This window comes from Anomalospiza imberbis, chromosome 3, assembly GCF_031753505.1.
Source record: "Anomalospiza imberbis isolate Cuckoo-Finch-1a 21T00152 chromosome 3, ASM3175350v1, whole genome shotgun sequence".
NCBI classification, from domain to species: Eukaryota; Metazoa; Chordata; class Aves; order Passeriformes; family Viduidae; genus Anomalospiza; species Anomalospiza imberbis.
Genome location: NC_089683.1, coordinates 81,725,135 through 81,750,635, shown reverse-complemented (window position 1 = coordinate 81,750,635; position 25,501 = coordinate 81,725,135). Strand labels below are relative to the sequence as shown.

At 39.6% G+C, this 25,501-nt stretch overlaps 1 protein-coding gene across 4 annotated transcripts in view; it reads left to right on the top strand.

The window, feature by feature from the left end:
- Nucleotides 1-25,170, top strand: part of EFCAB2 (EF-hand calcium binding domain 2) — a 30,253-nt gene extending 5,083 nt beyond the window's left edge. For 2 of the 4 annotated variants that reach the window (XM_068185386.1, XM_068185384.1), the window contains exons 2-7: nt 13,613-13,697; nt 17,916-17,988; nt 21,989-22,068; nt 23,714-23,756; nt 23,857-23,923; nt 24,923-25,170. In XM_068185386.1, coding sequence (XP_068041487.1) covers nt 13,613-13,697; nt 17,916-17,988; nt 21,989-22,068; nt 23,714-23,756; nt 23,857-23,923; nt 24,923-25,059 — 485 coding nt within the window. In that variant the 3' untranslated portion in view covers nt 25,060-25,170. Of the gene's footprint in view, nt 1-3,593; nt 3,844-13,612; nt 13,698-17,915; nt 17,989-21,988; nt 22,069-23,713; nt 23,757-23,856; nt 23,924-24,922 lie in introns of those variants that run through there. The other 2 variants (XM_068185385.1, XM_068185388.1) reach the window with 2 other exon arrangements.
- The last annotated feature ends 331 nt before the right edge of the window (nt 25,171-25,501 follow it).

Below are 25,501 nucleotides of genomic sequence, written 5' to 3'. Positions count from 1 at the left end.
AACACTGAATATTTTTATATCCTCTTGTTGACATTGCTGTAAGAAATTACATGAAAAGTTTATAGTCTTTATTAATCTGTAATGCAGTTTAACATTCACTCTAACATCAATCTGATTTATGTTTTAATATTTGTACTTATTTGAGAAGGAAACAAAAAATAATCAATGTCAGTCTCCCATGAGCAACACAGGTTGTAGATCTGAACCTGTTGGCTATACTCCCACAGCAGAAATTGATCTCAAATGGATGTAGAATAGGTAATTGCAGATTGACAGGTTTCTTGTTTCCATGGTGCATAAAATGGCAGAAATTTTTCAGTTTGGCTCTACTTCTAGCTGATGAAGTGCATAAAAAATTGGATGGTGTGCAAAGAAAGGCTTTAAACTTTTTTTTTGTCTTTTCAACAATGCAAACCAGTGAGCTCGAGAACTCCCACAAATTACCTTTCCAACAATAGTTAAGATGTTATTAAGAATTTCCATGTCTACATACTAATTACTCTGATATCTGAGGGGTTGGGAGGTTTTTTTTCAGCTTAGCAGTACCTGTATTTTGTGTGAACAGGTACTGCTTTGTTGCTATTGGCAATAAAATGTGTTGGGCAAAAGATTGTGGAAGGAAAATGGTCTTTTGGATAACAGAAATGTGACATGAACCTGTTGACACAGCCAGTGTTTAGCCCCAGCTGGGAGGTGGCCATTCAGACAAGGGTGTTGGCCGCACCGTTGCTCTGCTCTGGCCAAATCCTGCCATGCGGTCCAGCTGTGCTGCTGCTTTCTGCCTTGAGATAATGGCTGAGGTGGGGGAAGAAGCTTAAAATAGCTCCTACACATCTGTGAGGTAAAGCAGCAGCTGCAGCAGTGATGTCCCAGCTCAGCCTGTGCAGAGGTGGGTGACTGTCAGTGAGGGGGCTTGGAGTGCTGCAGAGGTGGCCAGAGAAGTGGCACTCGCAGATGCCCAGTGGGAAGGTAAAAGCTATTGGCACAGGGAGGGGCTGGAGGTCCCACACCAACCTCAGGACTACGTGCTACTTCATGGGTCTCAGGAATATTTTTATAAATGGCCTTAAATTGTCAATACCCATTTTTAAGAAAACACCGACTCTCAACTTTTGGGAAATGTATTGTCTTTGCTGTTCAATGTTGCATAGGTGTGGGTAGGATGTGACAGCCTCATGAATGTGAGATTGGAAGGGATTTTCTTGATTCCAGCCTAAGGCAGTATAGAATCATAACCTTCAAAAGCTTTCCAAGTACCATCTTAAAAATGGTAGGGATTATTGTGTCACTGGTGGAAGCTCAAAGGAGGTTTTGAACCATTATTGCTGATGGTCAGGAAAATTAGAAATTAATTCTGAAGTTCATTTTTGAACAGCTTGTGTACTTCTTCTCTAAGTTTGCTAACTTTTTCCTTTAGCTTAGCTTGCCTGAAATGATGAATGCCAGAAGTGTCTTATTCCCCATTATGTTAAATGTATACATCAGTTGTCAGCTGAAATGCTGTTCAAATTCAGAATATTACTCTTCGGTAAACAGAAAGAAAACTGGAGGTTTGTATTCATTCATGGTATGTAAAGAAAGTGATTTAGTACTGTAAGTGATACTTTCAAGGCAGTGCCTTAAAAACCAAGCAGCTGCAGCAGCAAACCCCTGTAATTCCTTGCAATTTTGTTTCATTCTAACAGTGTTCCTTTGCTTGGGCAAAGACATAGTACTGCAGATAGAATTGCAACCAGTCTAGAAACTATTTTTAAACCCATTTACGACACCAAATTGACGGGTTTCTGATATATTACATAATAACAGCCTGTATTAAGTCATACTTAAACCCCTCATTCTGCCATTATGTTGCAGATTCAAAAGAAGAACATTTACATATTGCTCTGTTCTAGCAGCAGTACTGTGGTACTGCAGTTAAACTTCATAATGTCTAATGTTGAAAATAAATTACTTCTCAGGGCACTCATATCCAGTTGATTCTGGTGCCTGGTTCTGGACCGCTTGAGCAATCAGTGTGCAGAGGCAGTTCAGGAGGAATATTCAATTTACGAGATGTTTGCTGCTGCCACACATGCAATCAAGTGTGCATTGTCAATGACAAGTGACATGGTGCCCTGTTGGGACTGTCCCACATCCTTGGCAGAGTGAGCCGCTTTTGTGGGTCCCACAGCAGCGTATGCATTGCAGCATTTTGGTGAAACTTGGTCTGGTGCATATGTGGGTGTTAGAGTTGTCCTCTGCAGCTCTGCCATCTGCTTGCAGGGCCAGCACTGTGGAGAGAGCAGGAGAAATGGAGACAGATGACAAATGCCTTCTGCGACCGCATAGCACAGCAGCAGACGTGCGTTCTGCTAGTGTCACAGCCTATGGAAGTTGTTCTTTTTCAGCTGCAGCTGGAGATACAGCAAGACTCGGCATCACCAGGAGAGCTATATATCCTTGCAGGGCAGGTTGCTGTTGGGGATGAAAGAGGATGCAAGTATGGGCTAGACAGCTCTTTCATTATATCACAGGTGTGGCTGAGATGAGGAATATAGAACAAATTGTAATGTGATTACTGTTTTTGCGAGCTCTGAGCTGCCACAAGAGTGCTGGCTGGTGCAACTGCCAGAGTTGTGATTTCAGGGATGTGTGAGACATTCCTAATGGAGATTTATGCCGAGTTTATCTCTGCCTTGTGAAAAGGGACACTGCATGCAGCTGGTATTGACTTAAAAAAAGTATCACTGTTATATTTTATTGACTTTAAAAAAGTATCACCGTTATCCTTGACATTAGGCTAACTAATGTCAAGCACTGACATTTCTTTCACTTCACTGAAGGAAGGATAACATCATGAAGTATAAGATAATAATTTCATATTACCTATGAATCACAGTGTGCAGAAAGCAATCCAGATCTATGCAAAGATTGAACTTCCTTGCTTTCTTTGGATGACTGGAGGCACATCTCCACATCATCTGCTCCACATCTCTTCAAGAGAAGATCTTTTGTATTAAAAGGATTTCCCTCATCATTCTGCAAGTTAGTGTGACAAAGCATGCTGTTTCACTGCCCTCAGTGTTGGCTGCGTGCAATAGCAACTGCTTGGGAACTTGTCTGTGGACACCAGGTAGCAGGAGAGCTTTTCTGTTAGAGCTGGACCTATGCAGATGACTCCAGGCTTTTTGAAGTCAGAATTAGCCGCTAGTTGATTAGCTGCAAAATTATGCTGTGCTTTGCTGGCTGAAATTCAGGTCATAATTGAGACCAATGAGATCCAATTTGGATACATGATTCTTCTTAAGAGAGCTTATTGTGTGCTGCTTCCAATGTAATAAGCTGCAACAGTTGTGAGGCCTGTGAAACAAGCAGTGTGGGTATGGCTGACTGCTTGGGAAGACAGGCAGGGCCAGGTCCTGAAAGCTGCAGTAGAACATTTCATGCTATGCCTCTATTGTTGCTTTAAAAATGTTACAGCTACTTCTGGCATAAAATGTTTGACAGCTTATCAAATGAAAATGTGTGTCACTGTAATCCATGAGTCAGTGGATTTTCTGTCCTGTAATACCACTGTAACTTTCCCATCACAGGGTCTTGAGGCTGTGTCATCAAACTTCCTTCCAAGAAGTGCAAAAAGGCTAAATGGGCTTGAGGAAAAAAAAAATCTGTCCCAACATTTGACCAAATACTAGGGTGAAAAAAGAAGAAACTGGCTTTTCTTCAAGGACTCTGCAACAACAAATGCAGAAAGTGTGGGCAAGCAGACTTGTGTGAAGTCTGGGAAGGAAGAAATCCCCAGGGCAAGGGTAGGTACTGTTGTATTATGAAAGATGCTCAGGAGGACTGCCAAGTGTTTCTGCTGTAAGTAATGATGACTCCCAATTCATTCAAGCTCGAGGAGATTATCCCTAATTTTTATTTGAGGTTTGAGTTTACACAGAGCAGCCACTACACGCATTCCTTCTATTTCCCAGTGTTACGTATTCTCCAGAGGGTATAGACAATAAGATGTATGTTATAGTTCACAGCATGACCCTGCACTATTTACAGCAGGGGTGAGGTGACAGTGGGTCAGGACACAAGGAATAGGGTGCTTAAGAAGATCAGGTCAGAGCATTAGGTCTCACTGTTGAGTATTTCAGAGCTCAGAAAGATTTTGTACTCATGGTGATAATAGTCTTTAAGCTGTAGCTGTAGGGAAAGGTGCAAGACAGCTATGAAGTGACACAGCAAGGTGCTTGTCACTGGACACAAGCTGTGGTATCCCCAGCAAGGGACCGTGGGGGACGACAGCAAGGAGGAGCAGCACCAAGGAGCAGGAGGAGAGCAACAGTAAGTTGGAGCTGGAGAAGGGCTGGGTATTTTGCACTTCTTTGCTACTTAAAGGAGGCAATCACAATAATTTCCCTGCCCAGTGCCATCCTGGCTGGTCAAAACAAAGAGCAGAAAACCTGCCTGTGCAGCTGCATGTGTGGGAATGCAACTTGCATTGCATTTTCTGGTGGAAAGGTTTCTGCCCGCTATCACCAGCAGAGTAGTGGATGGTTACCTCCACTGGAACATTTTCCTTGTAGATGTAAAAGGAATGTTCTAGAATGGCTTAAAAATTACTCATTAGAAAATGTGTCAGAATGTCTTGCAATTTTAACTGCCAGTGGGCCAACTTTTCTATTTTTTTTTTTTTTTTTTTTCCTGGACATGCTGGTAGGTCCAGAACACTTAATCAGCAGAAGAACCTGGAGCTGTAGGCCAGTTCTGGTCCCAGCCTACACACTTTCAAGACCTGGGCTAGCCCATCTCAGCTAGGTGCTGCTATGGACCACTGCCTGGGCTTGTGGCAGCTCAGGAATCCCCTCCAGAGTCTGTATCATCTTAATTGCTTTGATCTGGAACATGATGCATGCTGCATCCCAGATGCATGGTCATGCCAATTAGCCAGTCACTGCACCTCCATTTGTCCTTTTTGGTAGATGTGGATCAAATCACAAATTCATTCTGTGAAGTGCAAGTCGGAAGGACTCCTTCCATATCATCCTACCAAACAAACAAAACCAAAACCAAACAAACCAAACAAAAAAAAACCCTTAACAAAAAACATCCACCCTGCAAAAAAAAAGAGAGAAATCACTCACTCATCAAACCTCAGTGCTTCAGGTTTGAGAAGACTGAACTCCATAATAGTATAGGCAGGTAGTATTCCTTGATAATTTCCCAGGATTGCAGACTTCTCTGCTGATGTTTATGAAGAATGATGGTTCAGTATCTATAGATATATATGCAGATATAGCATGTCTACACAGGTTGCGTACAGTAAAACATCAGGGCATATTTTGCTGAGCTTTTCCTGGAATACATGAGGTGCATGGATTGTTATATACCTGTGGTGCATCACTCAGACTAGCTGCCTAGAGGGGAATGATTTTTCCCTGTAGTGTAGTTCCCAGGACTGTGTAGATTGAGCTTGCCCTCACCAACAAGGTGCTCAGGAACAATTTGAGCAGCAGGAAGAAAGGATTTTCTTCCCCTTGTCTGTAGAGCAGGCACATGAAGAGAGCCAAAGATACAGAAAATTATGGTTTGTTGGTCCTCTTCAATATACAGACAATTTTGTTTTGGAGCAAGTATCTCTTGAGGAATTTGCAGAGGTAGCAAGGGTATCCCTCATATTTTGCCTGTCTCCATTCTCATAGGCAAATGCATTACCTGTAGAAAGCCCAGGCAGTGGTTGTAGTACCACTGGGGCTTCGTGCTGACATACTTTGCATCCCCTGGCTTCAAGAAACACAGAACTGAGAAATGCAGGCTGAGGACAGAGGAAGCAAACAGGATCCTGGTCAGGATGTTGGAGTCAAGTTTGATAGAGCAGCTGTTGGAGGTGTTATATCATAATGACTCAGGGCAGACAGGTATGAATGATCAAGGACTGAGGCTACAGAGTGATCTCTGTGAACTGCTGTGGGCTCATTCTGCCCAGCACAGGCCAGGGAAAACAATGGCATCTTGCAGGAGCAGCCAGAAGTGACATCATTAAAGTGGGCTTGATAACCAACAAGAACGTGTACCATGAGGGAAATATTTTTCCTGCTGATGAACAATCATGTCTGATTCAGAAGGGAGAGCAGTAGACAGGATTGTCCATGACTCCAGCATCTCTGGGGAGAGATAACTGGGACAAGAACTTTGTCAATGGTGGATATTCCCTTTCAAATCAGCGATGTTTTAGTATGAATTGTGTTTAGAGGTAGTGTGAACTATGGGTTTGAACATCTTTGGAAATTCTAGGTGATGCAATGTACTGACTATGGCTTCTTTCCCTACTTGATGTGGCATTCTTCATGTCCTCTTTTGTTCTATGTTCAATGTCAAGTAGTTTAAGAATTTTTTTAGCAGCTAGAAGCTTGACTGCTTATCAAGGCAGCAATAGTTTCTACACTTTTTTTCTCAGCAGTTGAATGAGTTTTTAATTGCTCCATTAATTTTGTTAATTTTGGTTCCCGCTTGTATTGAAATATCTGAAACTGGTAGACTAGAATGCCATGACATTTAAAATGCCATCTACCGAACAGTCAAAACCCAGGATAGTATTCAGAATATCTTGTTTCATTGGGTAAAAAGTTACTGGCAACTTGTAACTTCAGTAGTTGCTGCCAACTGACTAGCACAAACTAGATGTATTTTACAAACTGATGTATTATTACATTTTAAACTTCAAGGTTGACATGCACAATTGCTTTATAATGCTTTAATGAATTAGTATGCTTCTAAAGGAAGTAAAGATATTTCCATTGTGCTTGGTCTGAACTCTTAATTTTTTTATTGCTATCAGAATTCTATAAAATAATTTCATTTTTGTAGCCAAAATTGGAGTCAAGATAGTGCTTTCTTTTTACATCACCATTTTGCTCATGTTACAATTATCTTATAAAAAGAAGACAAAAGGAAAAACTGTGTTTAATATTTTTCTGTCAGAATATGAAGTAGCTTTTGCAGTTAATTTTTCCACAGCCTTCATCAAACTGACAGTCTGTATTTTAATATCAGACATCAAATGATTTACCTGATTTTTTGAAAAGTCTATTTGCTGTTGGAAGGTTTTTTTAATGGTTGTCCACACTAGGTGCCATGGGGCTGTGCAACGATCATTCTGATTGCTCCACTCTGAAGGTTCCCTCCTGTCTATCTGTTTCTAAATGTAATCCCTTTATTTTTTTTCTCTGTTAGTGTTCCATAAGGCAGTTACTGTGGTGGAAACAACCAGGTAACTTTTCAGCTCTCACTTCTACTGCCATTAGGAGAAGAGGTGTGACAACAGCGTGAAGTGATGCTCTTGGTCCAAGGTTGCTCGCATTCACAATGATGAGTGCGGGATTTTGGTTTTGTTGATTCACACTGGTGATGGGCTTTGCTTCTCATCTGGATACCACATGGTGTATGCTGTGACAAACATAAGCAATGGGAAGCAATGACCTGGCTAGTTCTCAACAATTCTGAAAAACATGAAAGGAAAAGCTTTTGCTGTTCTTGAGATTTCATTTTTGCTCCTTTAGGAATGCTTGAAAGTGACCTCTGTGTAAACCAGTTAAGCTTCTTTTTTTTCACACAGACTAAAATTCAGATTGCCTGAGTATAATCTGTGATAAGATGGGATGCTTCTTATGTAGGAGAGAAAGCATTACCCCTCTCTTGAGTCCACAGGCCATAGCTTGCATCCCCAAGCTGGAGAAGGTGATACAGGCAGTGAAGACACCAGCTTGGTCAATTCTTGGGAACTGATGTATATGAAATTTCACAAAGCTATGTGCATTATCTCTTCACATAATCCGAATGTCAAAACTCAGGTGACGTATTTCCCATTGGTGCCATCAGTACTTTGTATCAATCTCTTTTCTGTAGATTGCCGTTCAGGAATAGGTTTACCCCTTATTTGGAGGAATCAAACTCCGTAAACCTCTTGTTTTTCCTCAAAATCTTCTTGATTTGTCCTTTTAGAATGCAGACTCTTCACTGATAACATATCTTAATTACTTAATTATGTATCACAAGACACAATGAAACAACATTGTGTATTCTCCAAGCTTGCAGCTTAATCCTATTGTTTATTTCTGTTCTGCTACCTAATATATCAATATCATACATGCTACTGCAGGTACAGAGTATAGAAGACAAAATTTCTCTTACCTCATTATTTTTGGAGCATGGCTTACAATTGCTGGTTCAGCATATTAGGCTGACAGTACATTTAGCTTCCTCTGAGAAGGAATTGAGAAGGTCACTAAGAAAAAACTTAATGCATGCCTTTTCCTCCATGGAGCAGAAGGATCTTGCCAATAAGTCAGATTGAAGTGGCCTCAGGATGGTTTTCTCCATGTTCCTGTTCCTCAGTGATTTCCTTAAAATAGTATTAGTTAAATGCTGTAAGATTTTCTTCTTTGGCATGGAGCAAGATTTCGGAGTTATTTTTATGTCAGCCAAGCTCTCCACACTTCATATGAATTCAACCCAAATGTTTGTGGCAGAATGCTGATATTATCAACAATAATTTGTGTTATGAGACCACACTGGCTTTCCCTTTTTATTCTGGAGATGCAATGCCTTGATAAAACTGATGAGCTTATTTGAGAGTATTTGAAAATTCACCTGTACAGGTGGTGTTGAGTATTGTGACAGCTTTTGAATATCTTGACCGAGGTGATGGTCCAGCTAGAACTTGGTTAAAGGCCTGATTAGATCTCATAAGAGCTCATTGATGACCTCCTCAGAGTCTGCATTGTGAAGTCTCTTGCTGTTTTTATTCTTTATATTTGTGCAAATATACATAGTACCTTTCTTTTCTCATTAGAACTTCTTTCAGTTTTGGAGGTAGTTTTTTTTTTTTTTTTTTTTTTTTTTTTTTTTTTTGTTTTGTTTTGTTTTGTTTTTGTTTCCCCCCCCTCCTCAATTCTTATGCCCCTATTTCCATTTGTGGTTTTGGGAAGGATTCTGGGAGAGGTCATGTGAAACAGTGTCTGCAAACATCAAGAGCAAATCTATTTTGGTTTTTAGTTTGTCTCTTTCATCCTAAAAGCATGCCAAGAATGGTCATAGGAGCCTTATGGAAGTGTTGGAGTAGAGTGAGAGGGTGGTTAAAGACAAGAAGTTGCATCTGTGAGCAGAAATAGAATGCTGACAGAAGTGGAGTGCGGATTGTTATGGATTTAAAGATGCACATTTTTTCATGTGGCTGCCTGCACAGTCACATCCTCTCTCATGCCCACTACCTTCTTAACAATATTCCTTTTTCTTCATGGCAGTCTTTGTATCTCATTCCCAGTTCATCTGACAGGACCAAGGTTGCTGCCTGCTTTTTTGGTTGAAATAATGGCTAGCGGATAAGAGAGGAATGGTGCTGGAGTATAAAGCCACTGATAAGATTTTGTACTTCCAGCTGATAAGCCCTAGTTACTGGATGGGGAAATCTACAAAAGAGTTGTTGATAACAGCACTTTAAATAACACTGGAATAACAACATGTAAATGATTCTGAAACTGTCACTGAGTTGGGGTTGCCTGGTTGTGTCCCTTGTCCCTTCAGACTGACAAGTTCCACAAAAGGCAGGCCCACATGAGAAAGGGTTCCTGTCGGCAGAGACCTCAGGGGCTTCCTCACATCTGCCTGTAGCCACAGCATGGTGCCATGGAAAGAGGATGGAGTAATTAATAATTAATAAGATATCTACATGCATATAGGAGCTTAAATATAAAATTGACAATATTTATTAAAACACACCTAAATTAAGGTTTGTAAAGACTAATGTTTCAGGTGTGTGCAGTAACACGAAGTAATAAAATCAAGTCCACCGGTACTTCTACAAATCAACCCTTAATTTGACTCTTTTAAGTAGCATAAAAAGAGTTTAAAAATGTTTCATAATGTAAATAGTTCATCAGGATGCATTGGGACTAAATCTTTTCCTTTGAACGACAGACAGATGCTTCTCCCCAGCATTTTAGTGGTTGTTTAATGCTGGACCATCTCTTATGATAACTCATTTTCTCTTTAGTGAAAGAAAGGGTTTGCTTTCTGAACCATCAGAGCAACTGGCCCCTAGGAAGGAAAGAAAGCAAGCTAATACCTTAAGTGAATGGTAGAATCTAGCAAATTGTATCAACTGGAAATCCCTTTTAAAAATTCTCATTACTCAAGAGTCTGGCAGAGCCACATCTAGCTAAGTGGTTTCTGTTCCCTACAAAGGCTGAAAGTGTGGTCTTTGAAGAAGAAATGTTACAACTGAAGCAGGTATTCTGCTTACGGGCTGGCTTCAAATGGGCCTCAGAGTGCTAGGGAACAGTCTGGACAAACTGAAAAGGAACAATTCATTTTGCAAGAACCATCAGAATTGACTTGGGAGTCCCAGCTCTCTGTCAGTCTTACTTAACTGGTGGTATTGAGAGTTTTATCTAGTTCACACTTTAAAAAAAAGGGAAAATAGCAAAGGATAGTATAGGAAAGAAAACCTGATAGTGAATACATTTTCAGTTAATGTATTTGAGAAATACATTTTAAGACATTTTTTCTTCTTATTGCATATGTGGTAGGAAAATAAATTAGGATTGGACAACATTGACAAGTATCTCAAGCATTTTAACAGCATAAAAATGGAAATAATATATCATATTTACAGGATTTCTTTGAGTGAATAAATAGATGTAGCTATTGGAATCCTTTTTGGCATGCTATATTTCAATGTTTGTTTATTTAAACCATTACAAGAAGTGAGATAATTCTATCCTTGACACTTTATATTGTTTTTCTAGTTAATAGAATAAGTGAGTGAACTCTTTTTCTGTCAGAGTGTAGGTATTCATGTTCTGAAAAACTGCTAGAACATTGTCCATGAAACTTTCATTGATCTACCCGTGGTGGAGAGTCTCCTTGTACAGAATGATTTCAGTACACTAAAGCACCACATCCGCTGAGTTAACTATGTGTCTGATCTTTTGATGCCCCTCTTGAATTAATAATTTTAAAACTTAACCCATTTCTTATCCTGGACTTGGAGTCCATGTACTTTTCCCTCACAAAGAGAGGTTTAGAGTGAATTGTAGAATTTTTCAGATAAACAGCTTTGCCAACCTGAGCTATGTTGAACATCTTTGGCTTTCATTTCTGGAGGAAAGACAGCAAATTTAGCCAGTAGCTTATTACATGTTTACTCATCTTACAGAGAGTCTTTGAGAGCACAACAGTATATTAAGTTTTCTACCAGGGATATGGCTCTTAGTCATAACTTCCTCTCAGTTCTTGGAAGAGATATAGATTATCTGGTACCTAGGTTAAATCAAGTTCATCTCATTTCAGGACTTTTCTTTATCAAACATCTTCAGAAGGTAAGATTAAAGTATACTATCTTCATGGAAAAGAGCTTGGAAAGGCTGGATGCTTACAGAGTACCAGCACGTAAAATCTCTCTCTGCCTTCTCTTGGCTAATTTTTATTTCTACAGAAGTCTCATATACCATGCCAAGAATATACAGCTATAAATATTCCTTCAATGTTTCTCTATTACAAGTTGTAGTGTACAATTGAAATGCCTGATGTCAAGAACTAAACTCTGAGTCTACGTGGGAGACACGATGCAAGACTCATTGAAATAACCAGAAAACAAAACCCCACCAAATGCAGTACTTTGAGAGTCTTTAGGGACTTTTCTACAAGGAATCAGGTCCACTTAGATTTAACTATGTTTTTTTTTTAATAATTAAATGTGATTTTACTGGTGCATAGGCAGAGAAAAAGTAGGCATTATTGTCAGGCTGTGAAAAGGATACAGTTTGTCTTGTGCCTGGGGACTCCACAGGACTCCTCATCCTCAGGGAGCTCCAGTCTCCAATCCATCACACACATACCTGCCCATGCTTCCATTGGGGCATAAAGTTAGGGAGAGGAATACAGGATATGTTCCTAATTATCTTCTCTTTGTCTATCCTCTGGGGACTTCAGTACTAAATACAGATGGATAGCAGCAGGCAGCTGTAGCTTTATGAGGGGATGCACCTTTCTTCTACTTGCAGGAGAGGTTCCTTTTATCTGTGTCAATCCATTGCTGTATTGAAGTGCTTGTAGCCAGCATTGGGCTGGCCTTGGCCAGCTGCCAGGCACCCCATGCAGCCACTCTCTACCCTCCTCAGCTGTGCAGGGGGAAAAACCACAATAAAAAAGCTCATGGGTCGAGATAAAGAGAGGGAGACAAAGCCAGTGTATCATTCAGCTATATTCAGTTCTGATACCCTTTATCAGCAAAATGACATTTCTGTCATGAGCACAAGAAAGCAAATGAAAAAAATGATTGCACACTAGAGCCCCAGGGGTTCCCAAACTATTGGGATTGTAGAAAACTAGGTATAAATTTGTTATGCCTGTAGAAAACAGATCTGGTGGTTTAATGTTGGCCTGAGCTGCTCAACAGCCCTTAATGCCACATCAGCTAAAGAAGGAAATATATTATCTACTAGATGAGAGTTTTGTTTTACTTATTATATTGAAAATAGAAAAGACAAGTATGAAAATGAGAAAACAAGTCTTAATTTGGCTGTCATTCAGATTTTCCCTCTGGAATCTGTGTGGAGGCTTTGGGGCTAGCTTAAGAAATGCTGCCTCCTGGGTTGCACAACAGAGTTTGCAAAAGAGAGTTTGGGGCTGTATTTAGTCACAGGGACCAAGAAGTCAACTTCATGTCACTTTGCTTCCTATATTCTGTCATTTGGAGTCAAACTAAAAAATGGGCTACAAGTTCGCTATTTCTTTTACCCTGGCTTTCTTGCCAGGGAGATTTCCTTTTGAGATAGACCCATTCGCCTCCTTATATTTTTTCTTCAGAATTTATTTCCTGATTCTTAGCTTGCCCCAAGAATGCAATTTCTGGCTTATGTGAGATGTATCTGTGATAACTTGTGGTTCTTCTTTCCCCATTCTTTGAGATTGAGATACAAAAAGCAAATGCAGCAAATTACTCCTTCTCCTCTTCTGAGATTGTCCTTCCTTTCCAAACTCCTACTATGAATTATTTACCATGAGCCATACTTCCTTTCCAAACTCCTACTATGAATTATTTACCATGAGCCATATTCACTGTGCACAGATCTTATACATCTTATCTCTTTATCCCTGGTTCTCAGCTTTTCATACATTATGACTAACTGAGTGGACATGAGAGCACTTAAGCTTTCCTGGATGCAGGAACCTGGATGAAGTGACTCAGCCCCATCTCAGGGCAAGCGTGGGCCAATGTTTGCTTTGCTCCTTCCACTGGCACAGTGGCAGCCAGGAAGGGCTCAGGCTCGTGGTGCAGGGTGAGTTGTGGCACACTCTGGGCAGGGTCCCCACCCAGGCAGCTGTGTGTTCATACAGCCGAGGCATACCATTGCCAGCAGACTTGATATAGCTGCAGAGCCATAGCAAGGCAATATTACAAATATAAATGACAGATCCTGCATTTAGAGTGGAGGTTTTTCATAACTTCTGCTTTTTCAAAGTACCTTTCCTGTCTGCTCTTTATCAGTTTTGGTGTTTCTGCTGTCATAAGTCTCAAATTGGAAATATATTAGTTGTAACAGCTCAGTGAATCATTCTTTTTTTATGTTTCTTTTTGCAGATGGCCTAGTAGCTGAAATTGAGAAAAAGATTACAGAAGCTTTTGAGGTGTTTGACCGTGAATCCAATAAAACTGTGGATGTCAGGTTTGTAAATATATTCACAAATATATTACAGAATCTCAATAGAGATAAACAGCTCCCTAAACTGGCATCTGCTTTACCAGAAAATGTCATAGAAACAGTTCTTTTGGCCCTGTTTGGACAAGTATGTTTGTAGTGGGTTGACCTTGGATGGATGCCTAAAAATTCCTGGATGCTTTTAATTCTGGTATTTTTAAAGTTTGAATATTTGAATACTTGAACTTAATTTTAACATAAACATTCATACATGTATAACTTATGTTATAAAATGCATAAACCACATGCTTATGTCTCAGGGAGCAAGTTCTGAGGTTATAAGCTGTTGTCATGAAAGTTAACTGGAGTAGTTTTTCATATTTACAATTACTATTTTCAAAATAATATAATTTTAATTATAAATCAAATTATTGAGTAGAAACACTACAATGGAGTGTGAGAACTGGTGAAATTGTCATTAGACATTCTGCATGAAGACAAATTGAAAAACATTTAAATGTTCTGAACAGCTTTTCTATATTACAGAGAGGAAAAGGAGGTGCAAGATATATTTATGTGATGGTTGTAGCAATGCATGTTTACTAATGACTCTAAATTTAAGAAATTGCAGATATTTCATAGAAATAATGTTTTTTCAGCTATACCCAATGGGGAGAATATCAGGATATGTCTCCATACTCAGTATAGTTGCTGTTCCCTTGTCCATAGGGCTCTGCAGGGGAGAGTGATCTCTTGGTCTGTGCCCAGGAAGGAGCCTGATGTCCGGGGCTGGGACTGTCCCGGTGCCCCCTGGTACCCTGCTCCTGGTTGGGCAGTAGGATGGGCCCTGGCTGCCCAGCCCGGGGCAGAGCCCCCAGCAGTACCACCCCCAGCCCTCACTGCATCATGGCATACTCACTGCTTGTTTGTTTGTCATTTACATCTGCAGTCTTGGCTAGACAGCTGTAGAATTTTCTCCACTTCTCACTCCATTATATATGGATATACAGCTTGGGAGCATGTTACAGCAATGAAATGATACAAGTAGACTCTTTTAAAAATGTATTCATTCAGACAGGGGCCATCTAAAAGTCTGTTTAATGTAGTAAATGCACAATTTCACATTAATTTTTGTGTAGTACGGACACAGACAATGAGCAAAAACTTATTGTCTAATTATTCCTAGGTTCATATTGCAGGGCTGTATCACAAATGAGATTATTAATGGCTGATTATCTTGTATCAGAAGGTGGCAGCACAGCACAATTCTTAACCACAATTGTAGCTGTATCAGTGTTAATGCCTGAAATATCAGATATCCGTGAAGAATGGAAAATGATACTTGTTTGACAAGCCAACATCGGTATTCCATGACTCCTAGTACAAATTAGTAAAAAATTAAGCACTAGGAAGATGGTATTTTTTCATGCATATTTCATGTCCCTCAGTCAAGGACTTAAGCGATATTGCAAATCTTGTCATTGAACGTGTTATAACAAGGTGAAAACCATGACCCAAAATTTTCATTGTGTCTGTGTTACAAAACTTGTATGATCATAACCTTGATTTTAACTATCATTTTTGTATTCTAGTAACTACACAGCACAAAACTGCAGCTGCTAAACTAAGTGAGATGAAGGGGCTGGGAGCAAAATAGTTTGCTATCAGGTCCTTTAAACTTCATGGTATTACCAAATGGGTCCTGACTTTTTTTACCACAAGCACTTCAAGCAAAATCCTCGTGCTGGCATGCAGGCAGACTGCCAGACAGAGCATCCAGCAGTGCCAGATTTTGCAGACTCTTCTAGGATCTGACTTACCTCAGTCACATCACAGTTCTGCTGGGTGTGAGTGAAGTGAGGCAGGAGAGTGATGGCAGCATTCCCATCCCTGGCAGTCTGTAAGAGCAGAAACAGTGTGGGGACAACAAGGAGTCAGGATTTGTGTTGAATGTTGTTCTGGTGGAGGCAGGGAATTCTTACAAGTAGCTGGAAAATATGAGGGAGTGCAGGAGTGAGAACAACAAATGCAATATTACACATACTAGAAACAGGATTATGGACAAGGATTGTGTCTAAATGAGTGACCTCCCTGAGGCCACTGGCCATTCACACCCACAGGGGGTCATTTGAGTAGATGGCTTCATTTCATAACACATGGATGTGTGGGATTTGGTTTTGCTCTGTAACTAGTTTTGTGCAGCCAGCCTTTTTCTCTCTGTTGTTAATTGTACTGCTTCTCACATGTTTTCAGTCAGAATGAGAACTCCTTGGGACAAGTCTGAGGAGGTCACAGACTTATATTTATAATTTTGCATATGCTTGGTGTGCTGCATTCAGGGCCTTACTGTTGTAAGAAGATTTTACAAGAATCATTCCTCCTTGTATATACCGTTTTTATTAGGCAATCTGATTTTTGCACAAAATGGAAAAATTTACCACTGTTCAAGATGAAGGAACCACAGAGGTTTGGATCATGAGAGCCACCGATACTGTGAATAGATATTCAAATGTACTTAAATTTCTGTGTTGTTGAATTGAATTGTAAGTCACAAGCTATATTAATGCTTCTGTTTTTTTTCTTTTTTTTTTAATCATACCATAAGTCTCATTAAAGCTTTATTACAGCCTTACAGTAATTTTGTTTCTAGTCTGTGACGTTATTCATCTTTGACTACTTTGAGGCATTGCCAGTTTGGTCAGAATTTTATTTAGAGCCTCAGAACAGCTGCACCAGGTTCAGCAGTATATGCAAGCTATGAATATATTTACAGCATAAACAGAGTGGTGCTAAGCCTCTTTGTTGCTCTCTTTGACTCTCTGAGAGCACAGCATGGATATAGCAGGGCTGCCTTCTTCCTCACCTTTTGTAATTGTTCTTTAAGGCAATTAGAATTTGTATCTTTATAGCATTTAATGGAAGTGTTTTATTTGTTACTTTGCATCTCAGTAGATTTTCAAGTGATTTGTTAACTACAGATATATAGGCTTTACTGAAAATAAGCATTACAATTAGAGAACAGCAATGTAAAAATAACTTGCACACAGTACAGTGCAACACAATAGTAAAGAATTTTTTAGGGAAATTGCAAGAACCATTTCAAGGAGCTTCAGAATATTTTATGTCTGAAAAAGTACACATTGCTTACTGAGACATCATCTTAAAATTCCATATAGATTTTCTTGTGTGCCTTTATATGCACACCCCTATATGCAAGCTCTGAATTGGTATCTGTATTCTCAACAGCCTTGTATTGCAGACGTATTAATAAAGATGTTTTCTCTTTCCTTTCCTTTCCTTTCCTTTCCTTTCCTTTCCTTTCCTTTCCTTTCCTTTCCTTTCCTTTCCTTTCCTTTCCTTTCCTTTCCTTTCCTTTCCTTTCCTTTCCTTTCCTTTCCTTTCCTTTCCTTTCCTTTCCTTTCCTTTCCTTTCCTTTCCTTTCCTTTCCTTTCCTTTCCTCTCTTTCTCTTTCTCTTTCTCTTTCTCTTTCTCTCTTTCTCTTTCTCTTTCTTTTCTTTCTTTCTTTCTCTTTCTTTCTTTCTTTCTTTCTTTCTTTCTTTCTTTTCTTTCTTTTCTTTCTTTTCTTTCTCTTTCTTTCTTTCTTCTTTCTTTCTTTCTTTCTTTCTTTCTTCTTTTCTTTCTTTCTTTCTTTCTTTCTTTCTTTCTTTCTTTCTTTCTTTCTTTCTTTTCTTTCTCTTTCTTTCTTTCTTTCTTTCTTTCTTTTCTTTCTTTCTTTCTTTCTTTCTTTCTTTCTTTCTTTCTTTCTTTCTTTCTTTTTCTTTCTTTCTTTCTTTCTTTCTTTCTTTCTTTCTTTCTTTCTTTCTTTCTTTCTTTCTTTCTTTCTTTCTTTCTTTCTTTCTTTCTTTCTTTCTTTCTTTCTTTCTTTCTTTCTTTCTTTCTCCTTCTCCTCTCCTCTCCTCTCCTCCTCTCCTCTCCTCTCCTCTCCTCTCCTCTCCTCTCCTCTCCTCTCCTCTCCTCTCCTCTCCTCTCCTCTCCTCTCCTCTCCTCTCCTCTCCTCTCCTCTCCTCTCCTCTCCTCTCCTCTCCTCTCCTCTCCTCTCCTCTCCTCTCCTCTCCTCTCCTCTCCTCTCCTCTCCTCTCCTCTCCTCTCCTCTCCTCTCCTCTCCTCTCCTCTCCTCTCCTCTCCTCTCCTCTCCTCTCCTCTCCTCTCCTCTCCTCTCCTCTCCTCTCCTCTCCTCTCCTCTCCTCTCCTCTCCTCTCCTCTCCTCTCCTCTCCTCTTTCCAGAGAGATTGGTTGCATTGTCAGGTCACTGGGTTGCTTCCCAAATGAAGCAGAAGTACAGGAACTGCTTGCTAAGGTAAATGTTTAGATCTGTTTTATTTTTTTCAGTATGCAGCTTGCAGAAGTTTGGCCCCTCTGCCTTGCTGAATGGGAAACCTAAACTCTTTTCCAAGATGTTGGAAGTGTCATGGAAGTGTTTCCAGCAGACAGACAGTCTTGTGGGTTGCCCTGAAGCAAATCTTTGGCTGATGATGTAACAATGCTGATGGGTTAAAATGAGGAGTCTTTAACTCTTTTTTTGCCCAAAAGGGGACTGTGACACTGTGCCAGGGTGGAGGGACATTTTTAGAAAATGGAGGAAAAACTGACTGATGAAAAAGAATGTCCTAAACCTCAGTCAGATATCTAAACTCTAACCATCTCACTCTATTGGACATGCCATGGAAACACATTGCAGGGTTAGGTAGCAAAAATTAGTTCTTGAGTAGGTGTTAAAATTAAACATCAGATTCCAAAAATACCCAGAGGGAAAGCCTGACATTTTTTGAACTAGGTCCTGTAATTGCTGTCTTATAGCAACCTTTCAACATTCTGTCCTTCATGGGGTCTTTCTCAGTTTTGAGATTTCTGAGTTATAGGTGAGAATCTTTTCTTACTTGATTGCTTAAGCTTGTAAATCAGGCTTCAGGACATGAAACATCATAAAACCTAGTGGTTCATTCTCCCAGTGATATACAGTGGTAAGGTAAAGAAATTAATTACATTTCTCCACAGTCTTTTCCTACACTAATTTTTGTCTCCTTACACCATGCTTGTAATAGAAAAGTGGTGTGCTGGTGCCTTGGCATGGTGTAATTAATAAACAGGACAAAGAAGTGGGAAAAAGACTTCACATTCTTTTTGCAAATGGGCATACTGCTTTAAGGAGTGGACAGTGCTGGAGCTGAGAGGTGGAGTAAGGATTTTTCTCCTATTCCTTTTTAGGTTAGGATACTGGGAATTGATATCTCATACTGTTTTCTTCTTGCTCCAACAAAAATTTGGATAGTTGCAGTAGTAGACTCTCCTCAGTAGGTTTTTCTGGCCTCTTGTAGATCTGAATTTAGTGTGAGAAGTCTTGCACTAAGTCTTGTGAAAATGATGCAGCTGCTTCAGATTAGGAAGTGCAAAGAACCACTAGAGGAGATGCAATCTGTTTGCTCTGGTTCTGTACTCTCAGAACCAGATTGTCTTAGCTCCCACTGACAAACAAGACAAAATGGGAAGAGAAATTATGGTGCTTAATATAGATGATGTTTTTAGTGTCCCACAGTGACTTTTCTTTACAGCAAATGAATAGTGCAACTCCTCACTGAAGATACAGATTTGTGAAAAGGGGATGCTTTGACAATCCTGTTCAAGTCCAGGGGAACCAGGAGAATTTAAGGCCTGTCTCATCCTCTGCAAGAGATTGGACTTTTATTTTTTTCCCAATTTTCAATATTACTGAAAATGTGAGATAAGTAATACATAAAAAGTACAATGCAATGTAGCCATGAGGTGTAAGATTCTTGAGATATAAGAGTGTAACATGTATGAAAATGCTGATTATAAGAATATTAAAGTACAAATACTGCAAGAAGAAAGAATACATTCAGAGTGATGGTTAACCTTAAAGAACACTGCACTGGAAAATAAATAACAAATAATGTTTCATGGTGCCTGTAAATGAAACTTTGGCATGGGTTTAGTACCAGAAGAACACTGTCTTATTGTGGAACCCTTCATATATTATGATAATCACATATCTTAATTTATGTAAGATGACACTGTAATTGGCTGTGGTAATACCATTTCATCTTAATCTAGATAAGGTAAAAATAGTGTCTGTTAGCTAGTTTGTAACCAAGCTATTTCCCCAGTATTGTTGCCCATTGTGAGCTGTGATTAATTTCTGTTTCTCACTACTTGTGTCTCTGTCATCTCATCTTCATATTAGCCTTATTGCTAAACTAGCACATGCTTCCATCACGTTATTAATATCTGCAAAACCAGCATTCATATAATTATGTAATCTCTATACATTATCATATAATATTTCTTTTATTGCCTTATACCCAATTCTGTACTTAATATCATATCTCTAGGCCTAATTACAAAGATAAGATTAAATGCTAAATCTAGAGATGGTGAAAACTTACCTAAGGGTTACTACAATGCCTGGAGTTCGGTACAGTGCTCTGCCTGGTAACTCTGGAAGATGTTTTTGTTTCTTTGTGTTTCAAGTACCCCAATATTATGGCTGAGAGAACAGAGATACAAAAGATAATAGGTGCTACAATATAGTTGTTATGGGAGCTGTGGATGTACTCAAAGGAAAGAAATAGAGTGAAACTCACAGAGTCTGAACAAGCAAATACTGTTACTGTGAAAAGAGGAGGAGATACAGTAAAAGAAAAAACATCAATGAGAAATGAGGTGTAGAACAGGAGTGAGCATGAGAAAGAGTAAGAAGTGTTAGAAATAAGATTAATTTTAACTGCTCAAGGTGCTACTGGATCTGTAGAGACTCTGAAATGGAAACTGTTTGTTCCACATCAGAGGAAGCTGAGGTTGTTGATCACCTCCCAGAACAAAGTTTTGCCAGTTATTTTGTTACATCTTTTTAATCAAGCAAGCAGCAAAACAAGTGATTCTGTAATGGTAAAAGGTACCATTTAGTTTAGAATGAAGCACACAACATCTTCATTTCCTTGCAGAAGATCCTTTCTGCTAGGCTCACCAAATAGAAGGGAAAATGTGTTTTTTCAAGCCATTTTCCACTCTGAATCAGCAAGATGTGATGGCTGTCTTCTCTTAGCTCCCAACCCCCTTCCAGAACACTGGAAAAGAGCATGCAGCAGCAGCTGTAGCTTTCCATTTAAGCAACTGGTTGTATCGGGAACTGCCCCAGCTCTGACCCAGCTCCCAGGAGGAAGATTCCTTACTAAGTTTTTCCTGGCTGTTAGGACACTTGAAATCAGTGCGTGTTTGAGTTTTCTTTCAATCTCGGCTGTGTCTCAGGGGGCCTAGAAAGGTGTTACTGCAGCCATGTGAGGCTGCATCCAGTTTCAATACAGACAGGAACAGGCTAGCTCAATTAACAGGACTCCTTTTGGGAGCAAAACTTGAAATTTTCAGGGAAGGGATGCACCCCAATGACAGAGAGCAGTTTTTACCATGCTGCTTATCTTCTCCTGTGGAAGGATAGGAATGCAGTGAGAATGCTGCTAGAAGTCCCCAGTGTTTTGGGACTAATTTGTTTGCTTTTTTGGGTAGCATTTTATAGGCTGCCGTATGTCTGTTTTCATCTGCCCTGACTCAGTCTGCCTGCCTCTCTGGTCCTTCCCCTGACAACTCTCTTTAACCATGAAACATGAAAGCAACAAATTCCATCGTTAAGGTGCACTTGACTGGAGCTATATCCAAGCTAGCCAATTAAATATGCCCAGAAACATCCTTGAGTGTTGAAGCCAGCAGGCACAGAGCAGCTCATGTTCACCCTGGTAAATGCTTTATGCAGAGTGGCTGCACCAAGCATCCTGCTGGGGAAAAGTCCAAGCCAGCATCTGCTGGGGAAAACGTTGGGTGGCGCAGTTCAAAATCATGCCAAGGGAACATGCTCATGGTTTGCTGTAATGAGTGTTCATGTTACACTGCTTGGGAATGCTCCAGATCCTGATAGACTTTACTAGTATGACTTCAGCGTGAATGTTTAAACCTTTTCTGAGTTATTGTGTCAGATAAGATCAGTTCCTCTGTGTCCGGTTCCTTTGCATGGATGGTTTTGAAGCACAAGAGGGCAATATTGAGTTGCTACAAGTGTCTGATAGCAGACCTGTATTTCCCTGGGATATTAGCTCTTCCTTGAATCTCTTTCTATTTGATCACAAGCCTTTCACTCAGATGTTACGGTGCCATATGATATTAAAGACCTGATATAAATATTCAAAGTCTAATGCTGTAATTTTAATGCAGGGATCACCCCAGTTTTCTGGTTTTTGGGTTAGTTTGCTAATGAGTCATATACCCTGTCACACTTAAGTTTTTTTTTTTAGATAGAAGTAGAAGAACCGGGTGGATTTGTTCATCTGAAAAAATTTCTTCCAGTGATGACAAAAGTTCTACTTGAAAGAAGGTAATGGAAAGTGAATTTTATGTGTCTGTAGTTTCTTCCAGATTGACAGGGTTGATTCTGAAAAACAAAAGTTTTATGTAACTGGAAGGAGTATAGATCTTCTTTGTCATTTAAACTCATTTTACATTAGCTATATAGATTTTTTTCAAAATTAGTTCATCTACATTAAATTATGTTGTACTGATGATATAAATAATACCTGCTTATAATGATAATTGTGATAATATGTAACTTTTGTATTTTTAATTGGAATCAGAATTGCTATTCAATATGCTTTGTGTATCTCTGAAATATTTTGTATGCAAATTAAGGTCATAACTATTGCTTTCTCTGAACATATGAGTTACAGTTACTGAGAAGCACAGAGTGTTACAGTGTGTTCTAAAGAAGTTGTGCAAACAAGCGTCATATTTGTGTCTCAAAATGACTGCCAGGTACAGCTGAACAATTAGCACTCTAAAAGACTGCTGATCTAAAAGTGGTCACAAAGGTGCATAGAAGTCTTTGCACATACACAGGGACTTGTGCTATTTTGACATTTTGCACTAAAGCAAGATTACTTACAAGGAGTTTATCTTTCATTTTAAAGATGGTAGTCAAGGCTTTTGAGAAACTCAGTCTTGTCCAATCCAAGTTATTTTGCACACAGAGGGCCTTTGGTAGGAGGGTGTTCCACATATGAAGTAGCTGTGGCTCCACACTGATGTTCACCCTTTCACAAAATGATGCCTTGCTGCTCTGGGCTCTTCTCCTCCTTCACACCCACTTCAAGCAAGCTCACACACTCACACACACACACACACACACACACACACACACAGACACAGAGATACCTCCTGCATGCTTTCCCCAGGCTAGTGCAAGCTTGTCAAGACCCACTTCATCTTCTGGGGCATTGTGTCCATAGTTCACTTAAGCAAGGGTACATGAGATTTGGATCATAAAATCCAAGGCTTCTTCTTAGCACATTTGATTTTTAGATAGTAAAAGACTGAGGCAGGTCCGGACAAAGCAGTCAAGCAGTTAGAACCTCCCTGGATTCAGCTCCTTTTCTTTAGTATTCTGGGGGTTTGGTGAAAGCCTGATGTGATATGGAAAGTCTCCATTGCTGCCCTGAACTTTCTTTCCTGCTCCAAAATCAAGCATGAATATGCACGCACAAACGTGCCCAGTTCTCCCCTTTCTCTGAAATTGTTAGTGACAGACCTTTTATAGCTACCAGCCTCCTTTGCTCATCATCAGCTCATTAGGCTGCCCAAGTCCCACTAGGTGATCTGTTGCATAGTTACCAGCCTACCTGGACAAAACTTTGTTTTCTTGGTTTGTCCATTTCTGTTCAGTGCATTGGCTTTGTGGAATGATTCATCTGTTGCTGATTCCTACTAACCCAGCAAGCCAGCCCAGACATGCAGAAGACATTAATCTGGCTCCTCAGCACAAGGGAAATTAAACAGTAGTACAACAAAAGATGTAAGAGTTAAATATATGGACAGTTCCAAAAGGTCAGGCTGCAATTAAATGTTTGATAGACAAAACTTAGTAAATTCTCATGGAATATAAGCCTTCCTTTCCCTTAGTACTTGTGTTTAGTTTTTTCAGAACACTGGCAAACAGTAACTTAACTTTTCTGATTCCGTGGTTTCAGATTCCGACCTATTCCAGAAGATGTTATTCTACATGCATTTGAGGTCTGTAACAAAATATTCAAGTACCTAATTGCTGGTAAGAAGTTGCTGCTTTTTGATACAATAAGCTTAAAGCCACAAGTTTTATTCTTTTTCTTTCAAGGCTTTGGATGTGAATAAATGTGGATATATTACCCAGGAGGACCTGGTAAAACATTTGACTGAAGAAGGTAACGTGACTTCCGTAATATCAGTATTTAAGTAAAAAGCATTACATATGTATATGGCACCTTGAGGTCCTCACCCTGCAGGCGAAAACCTGCAGGAGTAGATACATTGTCTTCAAACAATGCTGTTGCTGTCATGAGTGGCTGCAGACTAGGACATTTCACTTGTCAGTGATGCAGGGAAAGAGCATTTATCTGCCTGCTTGCAGACATTATAAAACAGAGATTTTTATTCTTATCCTTATTTATAATTCAATTATGTCTGGGTATTTTGTGATTCTGTGCACACCTCTGTGCTCACTAAGTATGTGACTCTTTTGCTGTCCTGTAAAATTGCAGCTTAGATTTCCAGATGTTTCAGTGGTTTCAGTGCTCATTCATTTTTACATTATCTTGATCTTAATTCTAGAGCCGCATGCAAACAAAGAGATTCAAAGACGAGATTTAAGTTGTACATTCTGTAATCCTCAATATCTCTTGAAGAGCCTGCTTTTCTTGCATGGCTGACTCATGCCCACCTGCCTCATGTTCAAAAGGGTGTGCAGCTTTTGTGCAAGATCTAGCCTCAGATGGTAACCTGGTTCTCTGAGGGATGAAGTAGGACATCAACAGCCTTGAAGAGAAAAACCGGAAGTCTTTCATGATGTGAATACAAGTGCAAGGAGAACCAAATGAGAGATAATAATTCTAATGTACCCAGGACAAAAACTGACAAAAGTGGTTGTTTCAAAATCCATGGCAGAGAGGAACAGGCTGTTTTGGTGTCTGTGAACTAGAAGATCAGATAGATCCAGATCCTCTGTCTCCTTTCTTTTAGACTGGCTTTCTTGATGTGCAGGACATCACACTGGCAAAAGGGAAGGAGTAAGATACTTCGTTTTGTTCCTTTTCCTCTCTGTGTGAGAATCAAAAGGAGATCCTTACAAGGGAAAGGCAGTGGAATTTGCCAGTCCTTGAAAGGATACTTACCAAGATAAAATGTTATTCTGTGCTGTCTTTCAGGTGAGCCCTTTACTCAGGAGGAAATGGAGGACATGCTCGCTGTTGCTCTAGATCCTGAAACAAATACTCTTCATTACAGAGATTACCGTACAAAGCTGGTAATAGATGAAACTAAGACCTTCCCTTTTAATGTCTGAGATTCCTTTTGGTAACAGCACCGTGACCTGCCAGAGAGTTGAAATATGTATTTTAAAGTATAACAAAGCTCAGCTTGTGACTTGGTGCTTATAATTAAAATGAAGTCTGTGAAGTTACGTTTCCTTGGGTTCTGTGTGTGTATATATATATATATATATATATATATATACATATAAAAATATATCCACACCTGGAAGAAGAGCTCTTGACAGAAATACTGTGTAAGGTCTGGAAAAGAAATAATGGAATTTTGTTGGAAAATATCAGGAAAAATTATGTTAATGAAGTAAAGAAATAACTTTATGACTGCTCTTGAAAAACTAAGAGAAAATGAGACCTGTGAAAACATGTAATAGGCAGGTAAGTGAGTGTCTTAAGGTGACTAATATTAGAAAGATGAAGCTTTTATATTTAATTGTAGTCAGTCCTTGTTTGTGTTTA